At 49.3% G+C, this 21,459-nt stretch overlaps 1 protein-coding gene across 1 annotated transcript in view; it reads right to left on the bottom strand.

Moving 5' to 3' along the window:
- Positions 1-277: 277 nt before the first annotated feature.
- The window catches only part of LOC126529431 (extracellular serine/threonine protein CG31145-like), a 65,258-nt gene continuing 44,076 nt past the window's right edge, over positions 278-21,459 (bottom strand). Inside the window, exons 4-10 of the mRNA XM_055069840.2 lie at positions 19,263-19,355; positions 17,228-17,340; positions 16,940-17,093; positions 16,277-16,413; positions 14,473-14,554; positions 11,777-12,100; positions 278-9,632 (exon numbers count right to left, since the gene is read on the bottom strand). Coding sequence (XP_054925815.2) covers positions 11,818-12,100; positions 14,473-14,554; positions 16,277-16,413; positions 16,940-17,093; positions 17,228-17,340; positions 19,263-19,355 — 862 coding nt within the window. The 3' untranslated portion in view covers positions 278-9,632; positions 11,777-11,817. The remainder of the gene's footprint in view (positions 9,633-11,776; positions 12,101-14,472; positions 14,555-16,276; positions 16,414-16,939; positions 17,094-17,227; positions 17,341-19,262; positions 19,356-21,459) is intronic.

Here is a 21,459-nt window from a genome sequence, read left to right as displayed (position 1 = left end):
CTGCTTCTCATGAATCCCCCCCAATATCCCGACACTAAATTTTGTTAAATCAGGTGAGACGATGAGTTCATTTCATCGTGTCGATGTTTTCTACGCTATCAGGTTTTGTGAATATGTGCCGGGATGTTGAAGGTAGTTTGTTATGTAGGAAATTTCGTAAAGTCAAGCTTCTTTAAACCAATATTTGACCACAGTCGTGTATGTCGCAGGGAAAGTTGTTCGAAAAAAAAAGGAGCACGGCGATCTTGATCTAATTGACACTCAGATGCACAAGGAATTTCAACAGTGGCATATATCTTTTATTTGTCACCTCTGTACAAAATAGTCATATGTATATTAAATTCACGTCGGTTTATAAGTGTATACAATAAACCCTTCAAGTGGAGGTTGTAAACTTCCGTGAACGCAAGAAATCCCCCTGCCATGAAGTAGCGTACGTGGGGAGAAAAAATGGCGCCCACTTTCTGTGAAGTTCACCGAAATAAAGAAAAAAAGAAAGAACTTCGCAGAAGAAAAAGAGTAGAAAATAAAAAAAAGACACTGCACTTATACAGATAGCTGCGCTCTTCATGCGATGACAGATACCAGCAGCACAGGAAACGAAGCCATTGTAGGCCCAATGTCGGGTTACACATTGGTCCGACACCCCCCCCTCCCCCTCTTTACAGTAGTACTTGAGAAAGCTCCAGGACCAGCATGGAGTGTTGAGACGAAGACGCATGAGGCATATAACACCCTCTGGAGGAGTTGATATGGTTTCACCAGGGTCCAGGCAACGTCCTTACCTAGATATACAGTGTCCGTCCGTTTCGCACTGACATTAAAACAAAAAAAAAAAAAGCAGAGAGAGCCACCGTTATCTGACGACGCTAGTGGCGCCACCTATCGCGTGTCGCACAACAGAGGTCACGCTTCTGTTGATCGGACTATTCCGTGCGCTGCCTCCATTTAACCGAGGCGTTTGAGTCATTCTTCATTTGAGCCCTTCTTCAGTGACTGCTGCGCACCGCAAGCGTTCTTGCAAGTCGACAGCAACGCGTGACGTGTTGCATCACGTGACGTGGAAGTCAATAACTTGCTGTCTTGCACTGCTCACACTAGGTGGCGCCACTATCACCGTCAGATGTGGCGCAGACATACATACGTGGCTTGTGCACAAAACAGCGGTCACGAACTAACGCTCTTTTCTTGCCCGCCTGGTAACCACACAAAACAGAGGTCTACATGTTTACATGTTAAAAAAAAACATCACGGACCTAACGCGCGCCTGCCGGTATCCACTGGCAGCATCTCCTACACTCTGCGTCACAATAACGCGGCACTGGAGTGGGAGTGGCGCAGCTATGGCGTCGACCAATCAGGAGCAAGATGACGCGAACGCACGCGCCCCGGGTAACGTGTCGTTTGGCGTCAGCACGTCATCTGCAGAGCCGCCTAAAAGGCGATACCGAGCGTTGGAACAAGCTTCGACGCTTCCATTTTCAGTGCCAGATTATATTGAAAGAGAGATACGCTCGGAGGAACTAGAGCCACATAAGATATCTACGTCTACACCACGTATGACTGACAGTACCAGCGTTGCCGTCGGCCGGCGGCGGGAGAGTGTCGTTGCGTCAAGAACACGAAAGAAAGAAGTAAGCAGTTTCAATAAGAAAAAGAGAGATGCGCCATCTAACAGCTGCACGTCGGTTGACATGGTCTGCGCGCCACCGTCACGTGCCAACCAAAACTGGTGCACGTGCCATGACATGCAAATTAGGTACGCAGTACAAAGGTATACGAGCGACGCAGATGTCACAAAATACGCGACATGTGTGGGGCTATTTCAACGTGTAACCGACGTTGGAGAAACGCCGTCTCGCCCTGCCGGCGTTACATTTGCGGGCCTGATCGAATTCCGGCGATCACTTCAATGGCGTGCGAATGAAGTTTACAGCGCTGCGCCCGATTTATTTGTTATGCTATAAATATATACGAATAGGTGACGAACTTGAGCAGCGAAAACACGTGTGGGGCGTCTACACCACCACCCCACCGCCCCAATCAATAAAAAATTTATCTAGCTCATTAAGAACTCGCATCGAACATTCAATTCATATTAGCACAGGCCATAGAAAACGTTTCCTGACATTATATTGGTTATCGTTGATTGGTGGAGAGTCTGTCAAACAAAATATCCTGCTGTTGTCAGGAAACAAAAAAAGATATGCCTCTTGTAGTGTGTTGAGCGAATGATGTTACTAAAAGATAGCGAAGAACACAAGATGTGGCGAAAGCATAATAAAAAAGCCGTAGTATTTTTCATCTTGTTCCCTGTTGAAAGAAAGTCCAGACAAGGTAACCGGGCAAATAAAGGGGGGGGGGGAAAGAAATTGTTCAAGCTGAAGTTTCTCTCTCGCGTTTTTGAACCAGGATGTCTTTAAGCAATCGCAAAGTGTCCTTACATTCGAATGTAACGACGTCGCTCTAACACCGGCGATATTAGACTTTCTAGCGGGTTCATGCACTTATTGGAGTTTATGGCATGCCGGAACACGGATTATTGATCGACAATACGCTACGAAAGCTTTCGCGTTGCGACTGTTCTCGTATAAAAAAAAAAGAAGAAAGTCATGATACACCAATGATTGTGCTGCTGAACATGCCAATAATAGCTGCAATAATAGTTCCGCGAGCTTTAATTCAACTCTAAGTCACGAGATAGAGCCATCAGCGCTGCTGCTACCGTCTACGTTCCGCAGTATTACGTAAATTGTATAATACGTTGACATGGACAGACCGTACAGCAACCTCATTTATATCCCAGTCCACTGGCCACAAAGTTCGGTGAGCGTTTAATGTCGTGCACACGTGTGCTTTTGTAAAGGCGTTTATGGTAAACTGTTTTTCTATGTAACATGTTTCTAATCTTACGTGTAGGCAGGACTCTGCATGCAACTCGTGTGCCGTTGAAGCTAGATCCTGTGAGCCGCTACACCGGCGATATGCACAATCGTATCACAGCTTCTGCATACGTTCAAAGGGACGCCAAAGAAAAACAGTAAGTGAATGTAAAGATTGACACAGATTGCGCTTCAGAATACCAAATAGGTCACTCTCACGATTATCTGTGACGTCCTTGGCAGGACAGAACGAATAAGCAAGAATGCCGGTGGCGACGCCACCGTAAAATTTGCGCGCCAACCCTTCGTGACGTCATGGATTTCGCAGCATCTGGCGGTGTCAATGCGACTGTTTTAATGAAGGACTACGCTTCACTCGAAAGTAGGCGAATGGTCAATCTGGTAAATGCACTTTGGGAGAACTCTAACCATCTACCCCCTCCCTCCCCCCCCCGAAAAAGCCATAAAGAAACAGGAAGAATCGAATTGCGTGACAACACTGGAAAATCTATGACGTCACATTGACATCGCCGGCGCGGTTATATTAGGAAAGTTTTCCTTTCAGATTCGATGCAAATCACCGACATTCTTGCTCGTTAGCCAGAGCAATCCCGAATGCGAGTCTTTAGAAGCTATATGTCACACACGTGACATTAGTGTTTCTCCTTAGCGTCTCTGTCTCAACCTCAGATGAACTCAGTTCGTTAACTTTACTAACCGACCAACAAAAAAAAAAAGAAGGAAAACAGCGCACGTATGGTAGCGACGTATGGTAGAGACGGATACTATACAACATTGGCTTCCACCGGCTACGACCCCACAGGCCGAACAACGTCCGGGGCCGGCAGCCAATATGCGCGCGAGATATGTGCACCACGTCACACTTTCCAGCCACCAACAGGGACGCAATGGCGGAGGCATCGGAGAGTCAAAGCACATTGGGAATCCTCTCCCAGTATGTGGCACGCCGCACGCGGGTTCGAGCACCAATGCGCAGCCACTTCTGACGTCGTCGCCACCTCCGTATAGCGAATAATCGAGTATCGCATCCGCGCAGTATAGGCGAAGCCAACGTAGGCCTAACGCTGGGTAAAGCGAATGTAGGCCCTACACGGGACCACATTAGCCCAGCTTTAAGGGTTTGCTAGGGATAGCATCTCTGCGTCTGATAGGTCAAGATCATCACTCTTGAAAGCTAGACGACAGCGGTTGTAGCAGAAGGACAGTATAATCATAAGCATAGCATGAAAAAAGAAAGTCAGCATATCATTTGGAGCCGCATAGTTGTACTGCGCTGGCGCAGATCCTCGCTTTCCGAGTTGTCGCTACATGCTGCAGAGTATAACGCTGAGCCCGCCTGCGCCGCGCAGTACCAGGGCGTTCCCTGTGTGCTTTGACACTCCGCTATAATGTTCCTGGGACACTGTAACTACAGCACAGGCAGCGTCACGAAGAAAGAAAGACGACATGTTCGATTGTCACCGGGAGGCTTTGAGAGGAAAAGAGAGAAGGCCTTCGAAGAAACAACATCGGCTGTACACGTATAAGGCGCGCATCTTCAGGGCTTTGAACAGGGTTCCCAGGAAGGTACGCACACACACACAGACGCGCCACATATAACGAAGCTCAGCCGGCACAAGTGTTCTTTGCATACCGATGCTGTCGCTCATCCGTAGGACACGTAACATACCGTACGCCGAAAAAAAAGAACCCCACAAAATACAGTTCAAACTGTGTCTGTACACAACCGTTGCAGTGCGTTTCAACGTGGCACTCTCTGAACACACAAGAGTCCCGAGAGACTCCGCTGCCGAGGCGAAAAGAGGAGAGACACCGATACAATCGGGAACACTCACGCCTTACGATATACACTGATCGTTCGATTATCAGTGGAGCGCTGTAAAAAATGAAGTCAGCTCCACACGTCGACGTATCGAGGGACATCGGAAATGCGAGCGCACCTGGTGGAGGAGGCGATAAATGGGAACACAAGGGTTGTGGCCGATGCCACGCGACTGCCACACTACGCGTACACAGAGGTCTTAACACAGTAGAGAGTTTTAAATCAGGGGACGCAAGCGGCGTGCGTACGCAAGAACTAGGGGCGACGGTACTCCGCATGCGCAGACACCTACTCCTGAGTCTGCGCATGCGCAGTACTGTCGCCCCTAGTTACCTAGTTCTTGCGAACGCAAGCCGCTTGCGTCCCCTAACCTAGAACTCTCCAATCTCACAGCAAAGGCACGCACACATAAAACGTCCACGATCGCACAGTAAATACACTTCCTCTCAACTGAATTCACAGTTTGGCTTATGCGTTCCGACTTTTTTTTTTCCTTCGAGTGGAGTGATCGACTTTGCCAAGCATACGAAAGTGCCCGAAACGATCGAGCTTCTAAAAATAAAACGCCGTCGCCGGAAGTGTCACGAAATGCCAAGCGTGTTATATATCATCAACGCCATCTAGATAACACAGGGTATACGCACTATGAACGGTGAATTCAAATGTATAGGCCGACAGACAGCCGATACATTTCAATGGGGGAAGCTGGCAACACTCAGAACGATGCTTATTCCAAAGCATGGCATTGAACTGTCGGCCTATTTATAGATGACGTCACAATCGGAGCTCGCGGGCATTGAGGTTTTGAGAAATGTATGCCGCACGAGCGGTTTTCAGCTTCACCGGCAATCGCAGCGCTGCCTCGCAACTAGTACAAAACGCGCAATCTTCGATGCAAAGTTTAATGAATTTGGATGACTCGTGTAACAATTTCAAAAAAGAATCTATGTAACACTGACGTCCCAAGCAACATGTGGATTGTCATTAGTTATGCCAATAAGAATACGGGACAGTTCCAGCCTCAGTCTGTTGCCTACAGTTCAGCAGACACATGCGTTAGTGGCGCTGACAAGTGAAAAGTGTTGCAGTTAGACTAGAGAGCTTTATATCGTACAGGTACAAAAAAAAATGTTGAGGGAGCGATGCCTCATCAGCGGTATATATATAGTGTGATAAAGAGAAAATCATACATCCACCCGTTCGTAGAAATTGCTACAGTGTGTGCACACGAGTGTACATCTGACAATCTTAAGCAAAAGATAAAAGACGATGTACCGACTGACAGTACAGCGGTACGGTGACATATGAAGAAATAACACGATGTGATCGGGGTGTAAATGCAATGCTATCGATCATTAGTTCCACGAAAATGCACTTTGGATCTTAAGCGTACGAACTACAATTAACTCGAATAACCGAGGAGGCTGTCACACGTAGCGGTGCGTACTCCGAAGCTGCCTAAAGCTCAAGTAGAACTCTTTATCCAAATACGAAAAGTGACTTGCCATTACTGAAAGCGCATGTCGTGGAACAAGAAAAAAGAAAGATACCTGAAATTGAGCAAAAGTGTAACCTTTTGTTGTGGCAAGCGCGACCGTGCACTCGCATTATTGATATGTGAATCGCACCGCACGCATCACGTGACGCTGTTGCGGCGCTCGCACGAAGCTACAACATGACGCGCGCACGTCATCTTCGGTCCTGTCAGACTGGCGCGTAGCCTTTGTGCAATAGTGGCGACACCTTTCGAAGATGTGCGTAACCAAAAAACGCGACGAAACAGTTCTGTTCTGCAGCTTAGTTCAACATGCCTTCACAAGATGGCGCCACTGACACAGATGCTGGCACTTACGTCCCAGTTTGGCGGCACAGTTCGGCAACGCGCGCAGGTCCGGCAAACGCCCGATGTTTTGTGCCTTCAATAAACTTCGCGACTCGTACAAAAACGAAAATTGTGCCCTCACAGCCGTTGTTATCAGTCCGTCCCGATAAACAAGCAAAAAAAAAAAATATGTGCGATAGATGTTCTACTTAACTGTGACCGAGAGCGTACACTTCCTTTGCACCGGTAGACACGCTGCTCAATCAAAGTCCGGCCGAGCGGCCACAAAAAACGGACTGCGGCCGCAACACACGGTAATAAGAATGGTTTTGTCATCTCGGCTGGATCGAGACATACTGCCCGCTGCCGAGGTGAAAGGAACACAGGTCGGAACCCTTGACACGCACATTATTAGCTCGAGGCTACACACGGTTTGGCGAAAGGCGGAAATGACGTCAGTACACGTCACCGGCGAGGAGAAACGGTTAAACACCGTCGTGAAAATGCACAGGTCCGAAGCGCCACACATTAGCACAGAAACATGTGCTCCCTCTCGGCAACCGTTCTATCCAGGTGCGCACGTGTTACTACTACTGACGTAAGGAGAAGGATGGATGGATGGATGTTATGAGCCGGGAACAGCAGCGCTCCTGGCGGTACATCGCGACGCTGTACATTTAACGAGAATTTTAGAAACGTTCTTGGCGTTGCACAACTTTCCGCGTCGGGGGAGGGCTAAATCCTAACAGAATAGACAACTGGGCTAGTTGGTTTACTAGCATCTTGAAACTGTAAAAGTGCACAAAGACGAGAACGAAGAGAGAAGACAGGACGGGGCACTTCCGGCCGAACTTCCGGCCTACGCAAGAAGTTCACACCACTCGCGGGGACGCCTAAAGCAGCAGATGAAGCGTAACGCAGAAAGTGGTTGCGATAAGGACTTCTGCTACAAACTTTGAGTGAGCACGATTTCACAAGGGGCCACAAAAAAAAAACAGCGCTGACGTCATCGACTTCGTCTGGTTACTGCGCCAACGTTAGTAAGTGCCACGTCGGGCTAAAACTTCGTTTTTCGACGGGCTCAGGAAACGCCTGGAAATTGCCACAAAACGCTTTCCCTCTGTGTGCGAAACAAGGTACGAGAATGCACCCCCGCTATAACGAAGTCAGGGGAGGACGGCTCCGCTATAAAGAAGTCAGCGCGGGACGGCCAAAGCGAATGGTGCGATAAAAGCGAAGACATTACGAATAGCGCCACATTTATTTGGAACAGTGAAATGACGCGATTAGCTTACAGCACACCTTTAGTGCGGGGCAGACAGACGCACATTATACGACGAACATAACAAGACGGCGAAAAGTCTGGTGCAAGCAGAACTTCGACAAACCCAAACAAAAAATTAATTATGAGGTTTTACGTGCACCAAACCCACGATCTGATTATGAGGCACGCCGTAGTGGGGGACTCCGGAAATTTGGACCACCTGGGGTTCTTTAACACGCACCTAAAATCTAAGTATACACGGGTGTTTTCGCATTTAGCCCCCATCAAAATGCGGCCGCCATGGCCGGGATTCGATCCCGCGACCTCGTGCTCAGCAGCCCAACCCCATAGCCACTGAGCAACCACGGCGGGTTACATTACATTCGAACATACATGAGAAATAAATGCACTCATGGTACGCAGTCAAATGAAGGTTCAAAATTCTCGCAAGCAAGCACAAGCGTCCAGACGCGAAATCCGGCCGCCATGGCCGGGATTCGACCCTGCGACCACGTGCTTAACAGCGAAACACCACAGCCGCTAAGCAACCACGGTGGGTTTCGAGAAAACTGAGGCGCTGCAAATGTAACGATGCCATTGCATTACTGGCGGCAGGACGTTGAGTCTAACGGCAGTTTGAACGAAGCGGTCTCGTTATAACGAAATTTTACTGCACAGCCGATGACACATGGGCCGCACGTACCACAACGGAGAGGACGGCGAAGAGTTTCCTCGGAAACGACATGTACGTAAAGAGCGGAGTAATTTTGAATGCAGTAGAAATTCTCACGGAACCACGAGATAATTTTCGTGTTGTTCAGAACAAAGAGTGATAATAGTAGCCATAACCTTACAACTGACAGATGTTAGAAAGCAGTTAGCAGGTGGGGAGAAGAGTGCATATGACGAATGTTGATAAAAAATAAAAGCTGAAAGGTCACTATACGTATACGGTCAGTACACATGATACTGAGTACAACATTTCGGTTAATGGTGCATTCTAACCGGTGACAGTACATCGCAGGACGGCGAAAAGTTATCTCGAGTAATGCTTAAGGGTGACTTCAGTGCAACAAGTGTTCACCGCAGCCTGAAGTTTGGACAACTTTCGTTATAGCGAGCGTTCACTGTAGCCCCAAACACCGGACGAGACAGCCAGCATGCGCTTTCATTTTATAGCGTGAGACGCGCGCATACCTTCGAAAACGGAAAGCTTCAGAGCTGCCGATCGTCCAGAGTACTGAAAGAATGAAGATGACTAACGCATATCGGGCACACGCGACAGCTGGTGGACCCAGCGGCTTAACCCACAATGTCTGTGATGACTTAAAGCTGCTGCACTTTTACCACACTGCGCGCAATTACCGAGAGGGAGCACACGCAATGCGTCGCGCACACCGTACGTTTCCGCGCAGCACAGGCCACCCACAAAGGTACGCTTGCCGCGTCGACGACGTGTTTGCCACAGTGAACCGAAGCCTAAGCGTCGCACGCTGTTGAAAGCGAGCGGCAAACTCACTTGCACTGTTCAAGCACTTGGATCACTCACAAATGCGGGGACGTCGAAATAAGAAAAAAAGAGAGAGAGAGAGAGAAAGGAAACATGTCCAGTATGCACGTCCAAGCGTCCACTCCACGGCGCGCTTCGTGTAACACTTTCGACCAGCGAGGCCACAGTTGGTCGTGCATCTCCGAAGAGGCCGGCGCGGCGGGTTGCCGAAAGCGCATCGGAGGAGGCCTGGTGGGTCTCGGCCTGGGCTGGTGTTCGTGGGACATCCTGGCCGCGGAAAATGACCTGATATGTACTGGAAGCTTCAGGACCTGCTGGCAGCAGAAAAAAAAAAGGAACACGCGGGAAATTAGTCAGGTGTTAGCACCGCTGATATACATAGAGTCTAGCGATTTCCCCGTTTGCGGGGGAAGCGGAGGGGCGAATTCCAAAACTGAAAGCCTGCCCTCCTTCCCTTGGACTGCTGATAAGCAATCTCTTTCTACTACTATTTATTTATCTCTTCTTTCTTTTCTCCATACTGAGCTAATGAAGAGAGAGTAGCCAAAGAGAAAACGGTATACCGCAAATTAGACTTGCGGTAAACAAACTGACCGATTAAGTGTGAAGCAATGTGCATGCAAGGAACAAGAGCCCAAAGTTAAACGATGTTGAAGCCAAGAAAACAAAGCATAGGAGTAACTGCTTTAAAGTTATGAGAGAGTGTTTCACACACTTTCTCATCCTGCACTCTACACATACAGCGCCTTTTTACACGACTTTCCGTTTACTTTCATCCTTCAGAAACGAAGCGCGCGCGAACGCACCCATGCACGCATGCATACATACATACATGCATACATACATACATACATACATACATACATACATACATACATACATACATACATACATACATACATACATACATACATACATACATACATACATACATACATACATACATACATTATGCGGATTCTACGCACTGTGGGAATCGATGTCAGCGAAGCTTTCTGTGCAGTTTGCTTTGGTTGACGATAATCAGCGCCGATGTCGATCCAGAATGTTCAAGTTCTTCAACGTATAATTCAACACGAGAGGGGCGAGTTGATGTTAAGCACTACCTCGCGCGTGCCACTGCTGTTTGTCTGCGTAGTACACAGTACACACAAGGACACGTGTTGGCTTGAGGCATTGTTGTGCGCCATTGTTCACGGCTCTAAGAGGGTTGACCCTATTCATTGCCTCACATGGCACATCGCATCATGGTAGAAGTATTAAACTTTAATTAAATTATGAGGCTGTATGTGCCAAAACCACAATCGGATTATAAAGCACGTCCTAGTGGCGGACTCCGAATTAATTTTGACACCGTGGTGTTCTTTAACCTGTCCCTAAATCTAAGTGCACGAGCGTTTTCTTCATTTCGCTTCCGTCGAAATTAGGCTGCCGCGGTAGGGATCAAACCCCCGACCTCGAGCAATGCCATAGCCGCAAAGCTACCGCGGCCGGCGCAGAATTGTTGATATGATATGACGTGTGGCCGCGCTTTAATGAGGCTCTGCTTCTGCACGCCCTGCATAAGTTGTCCGCGTGACATTTGCGCGGTGTTGTTTTTCAGGAATAGCAGAAGCGTACTGTACCTTACCTTCAGTTTTCAGCAACTACTTGTTTCCTTGCCTTTCCACGTTATATCTTGTCTCCCGCCCTCACACACTGGGGTACTGCGAGCGATGAGTGGCAAGGCCTGCGTCGGATCTACCAACACCACCTGTTGCACCAAAACCACTACGCATTCTCTGGCTCCTCTCCCCCTCCTCTCTACCATTATATCTTAGCTTCCCTATGGACTTGCATGTTGGTAAAAAGATAAGCCCTGCAATTTCTGCAATGTTTTGCGGGGGAGTCACGGATAACTACAGCTGCCAAGTGGCTAATGTGGCGACGCCCAGGGAGCTGCAGAAGACATTATGCTCATTTGTCTCGGTGCAAAGGTCCAAACGAGTTTCTCGCTTCGCCTTCCCTCTCTGCCGAGTTCCTGTTATCTATTCGCACGCTCTGAACCCCCACTCGAAGCGGTGTGCCAGATGCCAGACAGCACCAGCAGTGGGAAAGTCGAAGGAAGAGGCAAAGAAAGTTTCGCTTTAATACACAGACAGACAGACATACAGAACAAACACAGACGGACGGACATACATACAGACAGGCAGGCAGGTACCACCTCTTTGTATCGGGCAGACGGCAAAAGTAATCTCAGCCAGGAATGAAAAAATGTATGGCCTAAACTTTCTTCATACAAAGACGGATCTATTCCACCACTCTTCATCATCAATCTTCTAGCCTCCAATTTCTCATTCCTCCACACCTAGCCCATGCTTATCTCGCGCCTATTTCCGAACATTAGTTTCCACGCGATCGCTTTTAACTCCCGACGCTTCTCGCGTCTTCCGAGCGCGTGCACGCGCGTACGTACCGGCGTATTACGGCGAGCGGAACGCGCTGTTTTTCTTTATCTCAGGCGTCGTCCACGATGACCACCTCGGCGGCCGATCGCTCGGACACGCACTCTCGCACCACCTCGAGCACCAGCTGGACGCGCCGGTCCAGGGCGCTCAGGTGGGGCTCGGTCAGCACCGGGTCCACGGGGTCTCGGCGCAGCGAGCGGCGCATGGCGGCGCTCAGCGGAACCGGCCCGCTGTGGAACGACAGCAGCCGCCGCAGCGTGGATCGCCTCAGCAGGCAACACTGGTACAGCGGCGCCAGGATGCTCAGCTCGTCGTGGTGGGGCTTGCCGAAGCTGCGCCCCCATGCGCGAGAAAACAAAAAACAAAAACGAATAAATAAACGACGACGACGACGACGACGCAGCGATAACAAAAACGTTGCTATAGGGCATCGGCTGTGGGACGCTTTACTTTATTTTCATTTCATCCAAAATTTATGTATATGCCCTCCATACATTTCTGTTAGCGTTTCGTTGCCTAGTGCTTCGTTTTGAATGTATGCCTTTTCCCCCTTTTGATATTTTATTAGACGCATTTTTCAATCAAACCAGTGTGGCCCCCTGCGGGTACGAGCCATGTTTGAGGCTACAACAATCAACTGCAAGGCTCGCCGCGGCTGTGGTTCCGCGGTAGCCACCGTTAGCAGCGCGGTGCTTTGGCTGATTCACTTTGGGTGGACCTGACATCCGTTACCTCACTGGTCTTGTTTCTCTTATAGGATTTATTTGGTGATCGAAGCAGCGCCGAAGCCTAGTCTAAGTACTCGCCAGGGCAAGGGCACGGCCCTCGGTCAGCCTCCCTTTCTCCTGATGTGATTTGCCTTTTGGGACCTTTGTTTCGCAGCGGCGTCAGCGGCCTGCCTGTCGCGCTGGTGACATCGAGGGGGAGGGATTCATGCGGCTGAACAACCAACAGGCTGTCCAGGCCAAGCTCCAGGTCGTGACACGTCACTTACGGATGATAAGCGATGTCCGACAACTTGGAAGAGGTGGCACAGTTTGTAGGTCATCAGATCCGGCCTGCGTTGCAGACCTCCTAAAGCGCAAGGCTTTTGCATCTGTACCGGCGAGTGCGTTTATTCCACCGCCTCTGTATACACTACATCGCGCTCTGCTTACTTTTCTAGAGTTAACTAACTTAGGTTCACGTTTGTAGCGTTGTAACTATACTATTCAACATTCTGTAGTTGTGCGACCTTCAGTGATTGACCCTACTGTGTGTGATCAGTACTGTGTGTTCTACTTTATTCTTCAGATTTATCCTGTTGCTCTTCTTTTCTTCTTTCCTCCCCTCCTTCCTATCTTCCATTTCTGTGTTGTTGTCACCTCCCTTCTGAAGAGTAGGCAGGCGTTATGCCCCTTCCGATGGCCAGTTGCCAGCCTGCTCCTCGCTTTCCCTTTCCTGTTAATTATATATATCTGTTCGAGAGGCACATATTTTTACATAGGTATAAATGAACGTCGCATCCAACGCACATGCCGGAATCTGTGTGGAGCGAAGCTTTCGTGCTGCGTTTGTCATTTAAACGCTACAGCAGCATGTCATTCATGGCAGCGGGCCAGTTTACCGTCGCGCGACCTCCGGGGCCGCGGCCCACTTGGTCCAACGCGCGGTACACACGTCTCCGACAGCTATCGCTGCGTGGGCGCGTGACACGGGCGACCCCCTTGCACGCACTATCGTTCGTAGAAGTGACGCCTCCGTATATACCTGGTGCCTCTTACAAAACTTGCGATTCCGTCCGCACTGCGACGCGCCCTAGCGCATGCTCACGTGCCTCGAGTTTCCTGTTACAGACGCTTCCAAAATGGGCGAAAGTACGTCGGCCTGTGTGATTCTATTTATAGAAATGCGCGTGGCGGACGGTGCGATCGAACCCCTGTCTTCCACCGCAGCAACTCTAACCACTGGGGCACGATCGCGCGCATGACGCTTCTCTCGTGCCAATCAGTCGCTCCTCAGAAACGTCTGGCGCGGCGTGCATGCGTCACGTGCCAGTTTCTTTCGCATCCTTCTCTCGCGTGCCAGATAAGCGCTTCCGTTTTAAATAAATTAAATTGTGGGGTTTTACGGGCCGAAATCTGATTATGAGGCACGCCGTAGCGTGGGGGACTCCGGAAACCTGGACCACCTGGGAGTTCTTTAACGTGCACCTAAACCTAAGTGCGCGGGTGTTTTCGCATTTCGCCCCCGTCGAGCTGCGGCCGCCGTGGCCGGGATTCGATCCCGCGACCTCGTGCTTAGCAGCCCAACACCATAGCCACTGAGCAACCACGGCGGATAAACGCTTCCAGACGCCGTGCTTCGGATGGCGCTGCGTTCGAGGATCGACCCATAATTTTTTTCTTCGTCAGACTGATAACTACAAGGAGGGTGGCTGTCCGCTTATAATGCTATCGCATTAAGTAATGATATTGCATTAAGTAATGCTATTGCATAAAAAAAATGTTTTTTCAGGGACGCCAGCGACTTGCGCAATGTTTGCGGGAAAGCACAAGGAAGTACGCCCATAAACAACAAGGCGTGTTTATTCAAAAATAAAAAAAAGGAGCGCCAATTGTCTTACGGGGTACAGCTCTGCGTAAGGCACCAAGTGGGCAGAAAATACGCGTCACCGTATAACGCGTATAGAATACCCGAAGAAACAAGCGTAACAACGACTCACCCTCGCCCATGGTCGAGGTGTAGCGGCGAAGAGTTGTTGCCGAACGAGAGGAACGTCTCGTAGTGGTGCCGGTCCATGTTGCCTGCGAAACGACAGAAACGCGAATGCGTCGATCAGCTGCTTTGTTACGCACGTCGAGGACGCAGATATCGAAACCTGACATTTGCCTAAGAAGTGCAACGCCTTTCTTCAGTCTCTCTGCTTTTCCAATGCAGAAGCGGCGGCTGGTTGGAACCGAACTATAGACGAATATAGCTGCCATAGGTGCCAGTGTATGCCTTGTACGTACGTTAGGAAATCACCGAGCGTAAAAGTCGATCTTTGTGAGAAGTGTGAGTAAAAGGAGGCCAGCGGTGAACGCGTAGCGTTTCTATTAAGCTGGCTGTCGAGTTTAGGTGTAAAGGTCAGAGTGCAAGAAGCACTCGGTAAAAAAGAGCGCGGGCTCGGGCCACGGACGTGTTCTCGAGCAGTGAAGCACTCCATACAGGGTGATCATTTTTGAGCTTTATGGAATTAAAAAAAGAGAACGCCTGTGGCATAATTCTTGTCGTTGAGCTGGATTGTTCGAAGAGGCGCGGACAATACTAGCACGAGAAATCGAAACGCGTGTTCGACTAATTAACATTCACTCAATAAGTTTTTCAATTAATTACTTTACGGCACATGCATTGTAATTTACGAATTGTTGCCGGTGAGCTTGCAAGACGTATCCACTTGAAATGAATTTCCAGGATGGCACTACTTTCGAAACATTATTTCCTCAAAGTGTGCAAAGAAATACATGGGTGTTCCAGTTACTTTTCCGTCTCAATGCATAAAATAGCGCTTTGTTAAAAGAAAAGTAAGTGGAACAACAACGCATTTTTTTTACGGCAAGTTTCATGACGCATATCTCCAAACTCGCATCATTATGGAAATTTATTCCCAGTATCGGATGCACCTTGCGATCTCGCCGGCTACGATTCCTAGATTGTAATATGTGTCGTAACGTAATTAAGTTAGAAAAGATAATTAATTAATTGTCGTCAATTAGTTGAATACGTGTTTCGATTTCTCGTGCAAGCATAATGTGCTCCACCTCTCTCAATAATCCAGTTCAATGAGGACTAGAATCACGTTACCTACAACAAGCTGTTCCTTTCTTTTAAATTCCATAAGACTAGAAAAGTGATCACCATGTATGTATGTATGTATGTATGTATGTATGTATGTATGTATGTATGTATGTATGTATGTATGTATGTATGTATGTATGTATGTATGTATGTATGTATGTATGTATGTATGTATGTATGTATGTATGTATGTATGTATGTATGTATGTATGTATGTATGTATGTATGTATGTATGTATGTATGTATGTATGTATTGTAACGTGGCGAAGAGGAGTGGATAGAGGAAGAGGAGAACGATGAGTTCAGCAGCAGACAAGGCAACATTTCGGTGGCGACATCTCAAACACCGGAAGTAGTGAGGGCAATCCAGCGACTCGACGGCTTCGACGCACATCAGCGCGGTTGGAGAACCGTGTCGTCCGTGTTGCGTGGTGGTCGGGGGTACCCAGCACCTTCCACCAAAAAACTGTTACGGATGATCGACGTCTATTTACAGATGAAGACCAGGACGGACGAGAGGTCGCCACGATATCGCCACCGAAACGTTGCCTTGTCTGCCGCCGAGCTCGTCGTTCTTCTCTTCTTCTATTTACTCCTCTTCGCCACGTTACAATATATATATATATATATATATATATATATATATATATATATATATATAGCCACGACAGTTGTTCCCTCCACGCACCTATGAGGAAATCGAAGACGGCCATGTCCATGAGGTCGGGCAGCCGCCGGCCGCGGTCGTAAGGGGGCGTGGCGCGCACCTGGACGCAGTAGTCGTCGTCCAGCTCCCACTTGGCTTTCCGGCGCTTGTGGTACGACCTGCGGAGCAAAAGGGAAAACAATATGTAGAAAGAAAACAATATGTAGGTCAAAGGTCGCGTCAATTAAGGTTACGTTACGTCATTCCCGCCGAGGCTAAGAGTGTAGCGTTAGAGTGCCCTCTGCACTCTAAGAAAGTTTGCACCCTTTGGGGGTTATCGTGTCCCACAGCGACATTTGTCGTCTGATGCCTCGCTCGCGTTTCCTTTATTGAAGAAAACTGTGCGCTCGCTACTTGCCTGTCGCGAATGCTATGTCACGCTGACAACGCGCGTGCCTCTTGTGACTTGGAAGTATACCGGACGCGCAGCGTTAAAGAATGTCAATGCGGTCAAGATAAACGACGATCATTGTTGAGGGACAAAGAGATATAAGCCTCAGCGGGCGCAAAAGTTTTCTCCAAGCGAGTGATTTCTGCAGGGAACTTTATCCGGTATACCGCAGGAAATCCCTTCCGATATACCGAGGAGAGGAGGAGGCGTTCGCTCGTGCACATCGCCATTATAGCGAAGTGCAGCGCGCCCACCTGCGCCACGGATGCCTCCAGGACTTGCGAGGCGCGATGTCCTTGGAAGGGAGGAAGACCGCGAAGCTGCCCTCCAGCATGTCCGGGTTCCCGCAGATGGCGTGCGACGTGTCGCAGTAGTAGCTGCACTTGCCGTGGAAACACAGGTTGTTGGCTGCGCAAAAAAAAAAGACACGACAAAAGGGGGCGTTACTATAATATAAGCTTTATTCAACCGGATAAAGAGAGAGAGAAAGAGAGAGAGAGAGAGAGAGCACTGTGCGTGCACGTCTGCGTCGAGAGAGGTACCTGGAGAGACGAAGAACGTCTTGAGGATGTCCTCGTCCGTGATGGCGTAGATCTCGGTCGTCATGTTCAGCGCTCGGCCGACCACGGGGGGCGCCCGCCGGAACCCGAGCAGCCTGCGCGGAGAGAAACGGTTGCAGTCGCTACGCCTTCGATAACGACATTAGTGCTTGGGGCCTCCGAAATAATTCGTTATGCGGGTGCCTTCGTTGTACATGTCGCGTACCGCACCACTCGCAATAAAAGCGGGACAGAACTGTTCCTCCGTTATACAGGTCATTTCGTTGTATAGGCGTTCGACTGCATACCGCGGACATTCGAGAGCATTTTCTTTCGCTGCGTTTCGTTTTTCATGCCGGGCGACTGTATTTAGAGAGACTGGTCTCTACACAACACACGCTATGACTGGACGTTCGCATGTCGCCGATACAGCGCCCCTCTGACTAAGCATATTGTGTAGCACGCTATGGCTGAGTTAAGTAATGTTCTGACTGCCAGCTATTTTTTCATGTCCGCCATCTTTTACAGCAAAGCTGTATATGGCTAGCCGATTCGTCCGTCCATCGCCTGTACGCCGAAAACTCCTCCCGCACAACTCGATGCACATACGAAAAAAAAAAAACAGCTGTGGCTTAGCTTGGTTAAGCCTGGTGATTGCGAAGCAATAGTGTGTAATTCTCGGATCAGCTGGTAGTATGGCTGGTGGTAGTCTTGGGTTATGCTAGTGTTACGGCTTACAGTGAATCATCTAAGAGGAAGTCATCCGTCGAATCCGTGTATGCCGACAAACATTTCCCTCACCAGCGTGCCCATTACAAAATCTTCCAGTATCGATTGGCCGACAGTGCGGTAACACTCCATTTTCTCCGCGTCGTAAGATATGCCCACTTGGTGCTTGCAGTAGCACCGAGTAGGCATATCTTACGCTGGGAACGAGAAGAACGCGCCCCTGGTGAGAGGAGCGGGAGTTAGGCCGCCGTTGGTGGCTACCGCCTCGCCTCGCGACGGCGTGAGATGGGGCCCCGTTTTTACACAGCTGGTGTGACGTCACACCGACCGTAGCGCCCCTGGTGAGAGGAGCGGGAGTTAGGCCGCCGTTGGTGGCTACCGCCTCGCCTCGCGACGGCGTGAGATGGGGCCCCGTTTTTACACAGCTGGTGTGACGTCACTCTAGGTCACGTGGTGTGACGTCACGCAGCGAGGTCATGCTAAAGGTCAATGGTGCCTACCACCGCCTCGCCACGGAACGGGCTGAAGTGCGACCTAAAGTAGTATTGCTTCGCAATAATAGAGAAACGCGCGCGATTCATGGCGCCAGTAGTGACGTCGTTGCTCTCCGTCGCAGCCGAGCGCGTGTGCAGCAGTTTCTCTGCGGCTCCGAAAGGGGTAGGCTACGCGTCATACGTACTCCTGAGGAGCGGGCAGCCTTCGATTAGCAACGTCGCGAGCAGAACCGGGAACGAGCTCGTCTACGCCGTGCCGATGCTGCAGCCCGCCAACAAGAACAGGCTCGTGCAGCCGAGCGCAAGCAGCAACTGCGTACCGAGCATCCGGCAGCCCTACGAAGTCGTCGTTTAATGAACCATCGGGATTAACTCAATGATAAACCCCGGGGCCACACGTTTAAACTTAGCTGGTTGGGCACTTGGGCGGTGGTGTTTTTTTCTTTATTTACCCGAAGAAAAATAGGAACGTATGCCTCTTGTAGGAGCCAACTATCGGGAACACACTACTCGGGAAAGGTCGTAAAGAAGGAAGAGAATAGCAAGAAGAAGAATGTCAACGAACGCTACACACACACAACGCGCACAAATCACGTGTTCCAGCAAATGGTGCCACTGCGTGAATCAGCACTGCAGGCACACGCTATATAAAGCACGTGCATAGGAGGGCAAACGTTGCACAATAACAGAAATATGGACAAGTCTTTTTTCAACGTGTCATATCTATGCGCGGCATCGCAACTTGCACGATGTGCCATATAATCATTGCATAGTATTATCACTCCAGTGCTTCTATATATATATATATATATTACCTGTCGAGGTGGAAGGCGGCAATCTCGCTGTTGTGACGTTCGAAGTCGACGAAGTAGAAGTGGTTCGGGTTGGTCTCCGTTTCACGAGAGAACCTGCACGAGAACAAGAAAAATAAATAAAAGAAAATAGGCAGGGAAGTGGGGAGAAGTGTGTCACTGAAATCTGTGTGCTCTACATGTACACATCCAACGCGCTTTCGTGAAGCCTGTATGAGTTGATTGCCTTTGAAACTAAATGCCACGCTCGCAGTTGTCTTTACTGAGATCTACCCAACGTGCAATCTCGTGCAGCTTTTGTACGCTTGTGCGTGTTTACGGGTCACAACCTTACAATGCGATGATTATGTTTTGCACGCTGCACCACTCACAATAAGTAATTTGGTCGTCTATATCTTTTACAAGAGAAGAGAATAATAGACAAATAACGGAAAATGAAGGGAAGGAAATGACTGTACTGACCGCGGTAACTGTCCAGCGTGTACTCTGCTGAGACCTGAACAGCGGTCCGCAGAAGTGAGGGGGGGGGGGGGGGGGAGCAGGACGTAGAGCACGACGTAGGGCACGACGTAGAGCACGACGTAGAGTACGCCGAAATGCGCAAACAGTTTCACGCGAATACACACTTCGAGACGCCGACGCAAAAAACGTCGCGAGGACGAAGGGGACATTTGTTGCGAGTGTAGAAATAATGAGGACAGATGTGTATACCGACATCAGTATACGACGCAAGAGAGAGAGAGAGCGGTATAAGCTGAATATATTATTTATTTTCCCAGTTAACACCTAATAAACTTTAGGTATAGAGCCGTAAATTGTTGAATTAACTGTCAGGTTGGCGGGCGCGAAAGGTATAGCAACAAAACGTCCAGAATCTTTTTTTTTTTTCGAGCCACGCTATTGGAACGACGTTTCCATTGCACAAGGTGTGCGTGTTACGCAGTTGCGAAAGTATCGTATATACACGTAGTAAGCGTCACAGCCCCGCTAGTCGACGGCGGCTGTAAAACAACGCACGTGGCTGCCACTGCACCAGTACGGATGACGTCACGGCTATCTGTGAGCTAACAGCCATATGGCCCCGTCCTATAGAGGCTCCGACGAAAGTAGACGGACGGTAGATGGTCAGGTGGTGTTGCATCAGGCGGGGTTACATACAGCGTGGCGTGCTTGGCAGGCAATTGTTCGGCCCGCTAGCTTCTCTTCCACCAAACACCAAACACCCACCGGTGTTTCCCCCCCAAACGTCCATCAATTCAATGGCTCGCGGAAGAACGCAATTCAACAGCCGTATAGAGCTATTTTCCTGTTATGATCTGAGCGTTTCAGGGGAAGCACCACGTCTTGAAAAAAATAAATAGGGTGAGGAAGAACTCTTCTTTGGAGGCTGCGAACCAATTTTCTTCGCATTTTGAGCAGAACCAGATAACCGTTCCCCGTCACCGATGTGACGCCGCACAAAATGCAAAGCGGGGAAGTGGGCTGCCGAGCCTCAAACAACCACGCCTGCGTGTAGACGGACCCAGTTCGAATGCGATACAGCGTGGTAGCCTCTATACGCGAGTGAATTCCATTGATGACACGGGCTACGACACGGAGTTTTGTGGTTGTGATCGAAAAAAAAAATGGTCGCGGATTTGCGTGCTTTCGGTGCCGAAGGTTCTTCGGGGCTCTCAGTCTTTGGGGGGGAGGGGCGGCACGCGACAGCGACCTATATAACGCGCCATGTCGATCCGCTTGCTCAAATTTCCTTCCAATTCCAGCGTGGGACGGAACCCACCGAATTACGAGCCGGAAACAGCGCTAAACATCAGGACGAAGAGAGGGACACAGACCACAGCTCTAGTGCATCAATGACCGCATGCGCGAACACTCAAACAAGGTTTAAAAGCAAGCTAGAGATAGTCAATTATATCACTGCATTGCAATGAACGCGGCTGCAAGCCGTCTTGTAAAGACGTGGCCTATATTTTGTCAAAATACCGCGATGACCACGCACGTCTCATTTCAGAAGCCTTTCACGTTCATAATAGCGGCGAAGCACGTGTAAAGCCTCCGCTCCATTTCTCTTCTTCCGAAGGAGATAGTCTTCCTATCTCATTGATTGCAATCGATTACCCGTGCGCATGCTGAATTTCTGTTGCTTTTGTGCTGTGAGATAGCGGTAATAGAGTATATAAATGCTGACTGAAAGAATAAA

This window comes from Dermacentor andersoni, chromosome 8 (genome assembly GCF_023375885.2).
Source record: "Dermacentor andersoni chromosome 8, qqDerAnde1_hic_scaffold, whole genome shotgun sequence".
NCBI classification, from domain to species: domain Eukaryota; kingdom Metazoa; phylum Arthropoda; class Arachnida; order Ixodida; family Ixodidae; genus Dermacentor; species Dermacentor andersoni.
The sequence above is the reverse complement of the archived record's forward strand: the minus strand, read 5'-3'. Positions and strand labels throughout refer to the sequence as shown.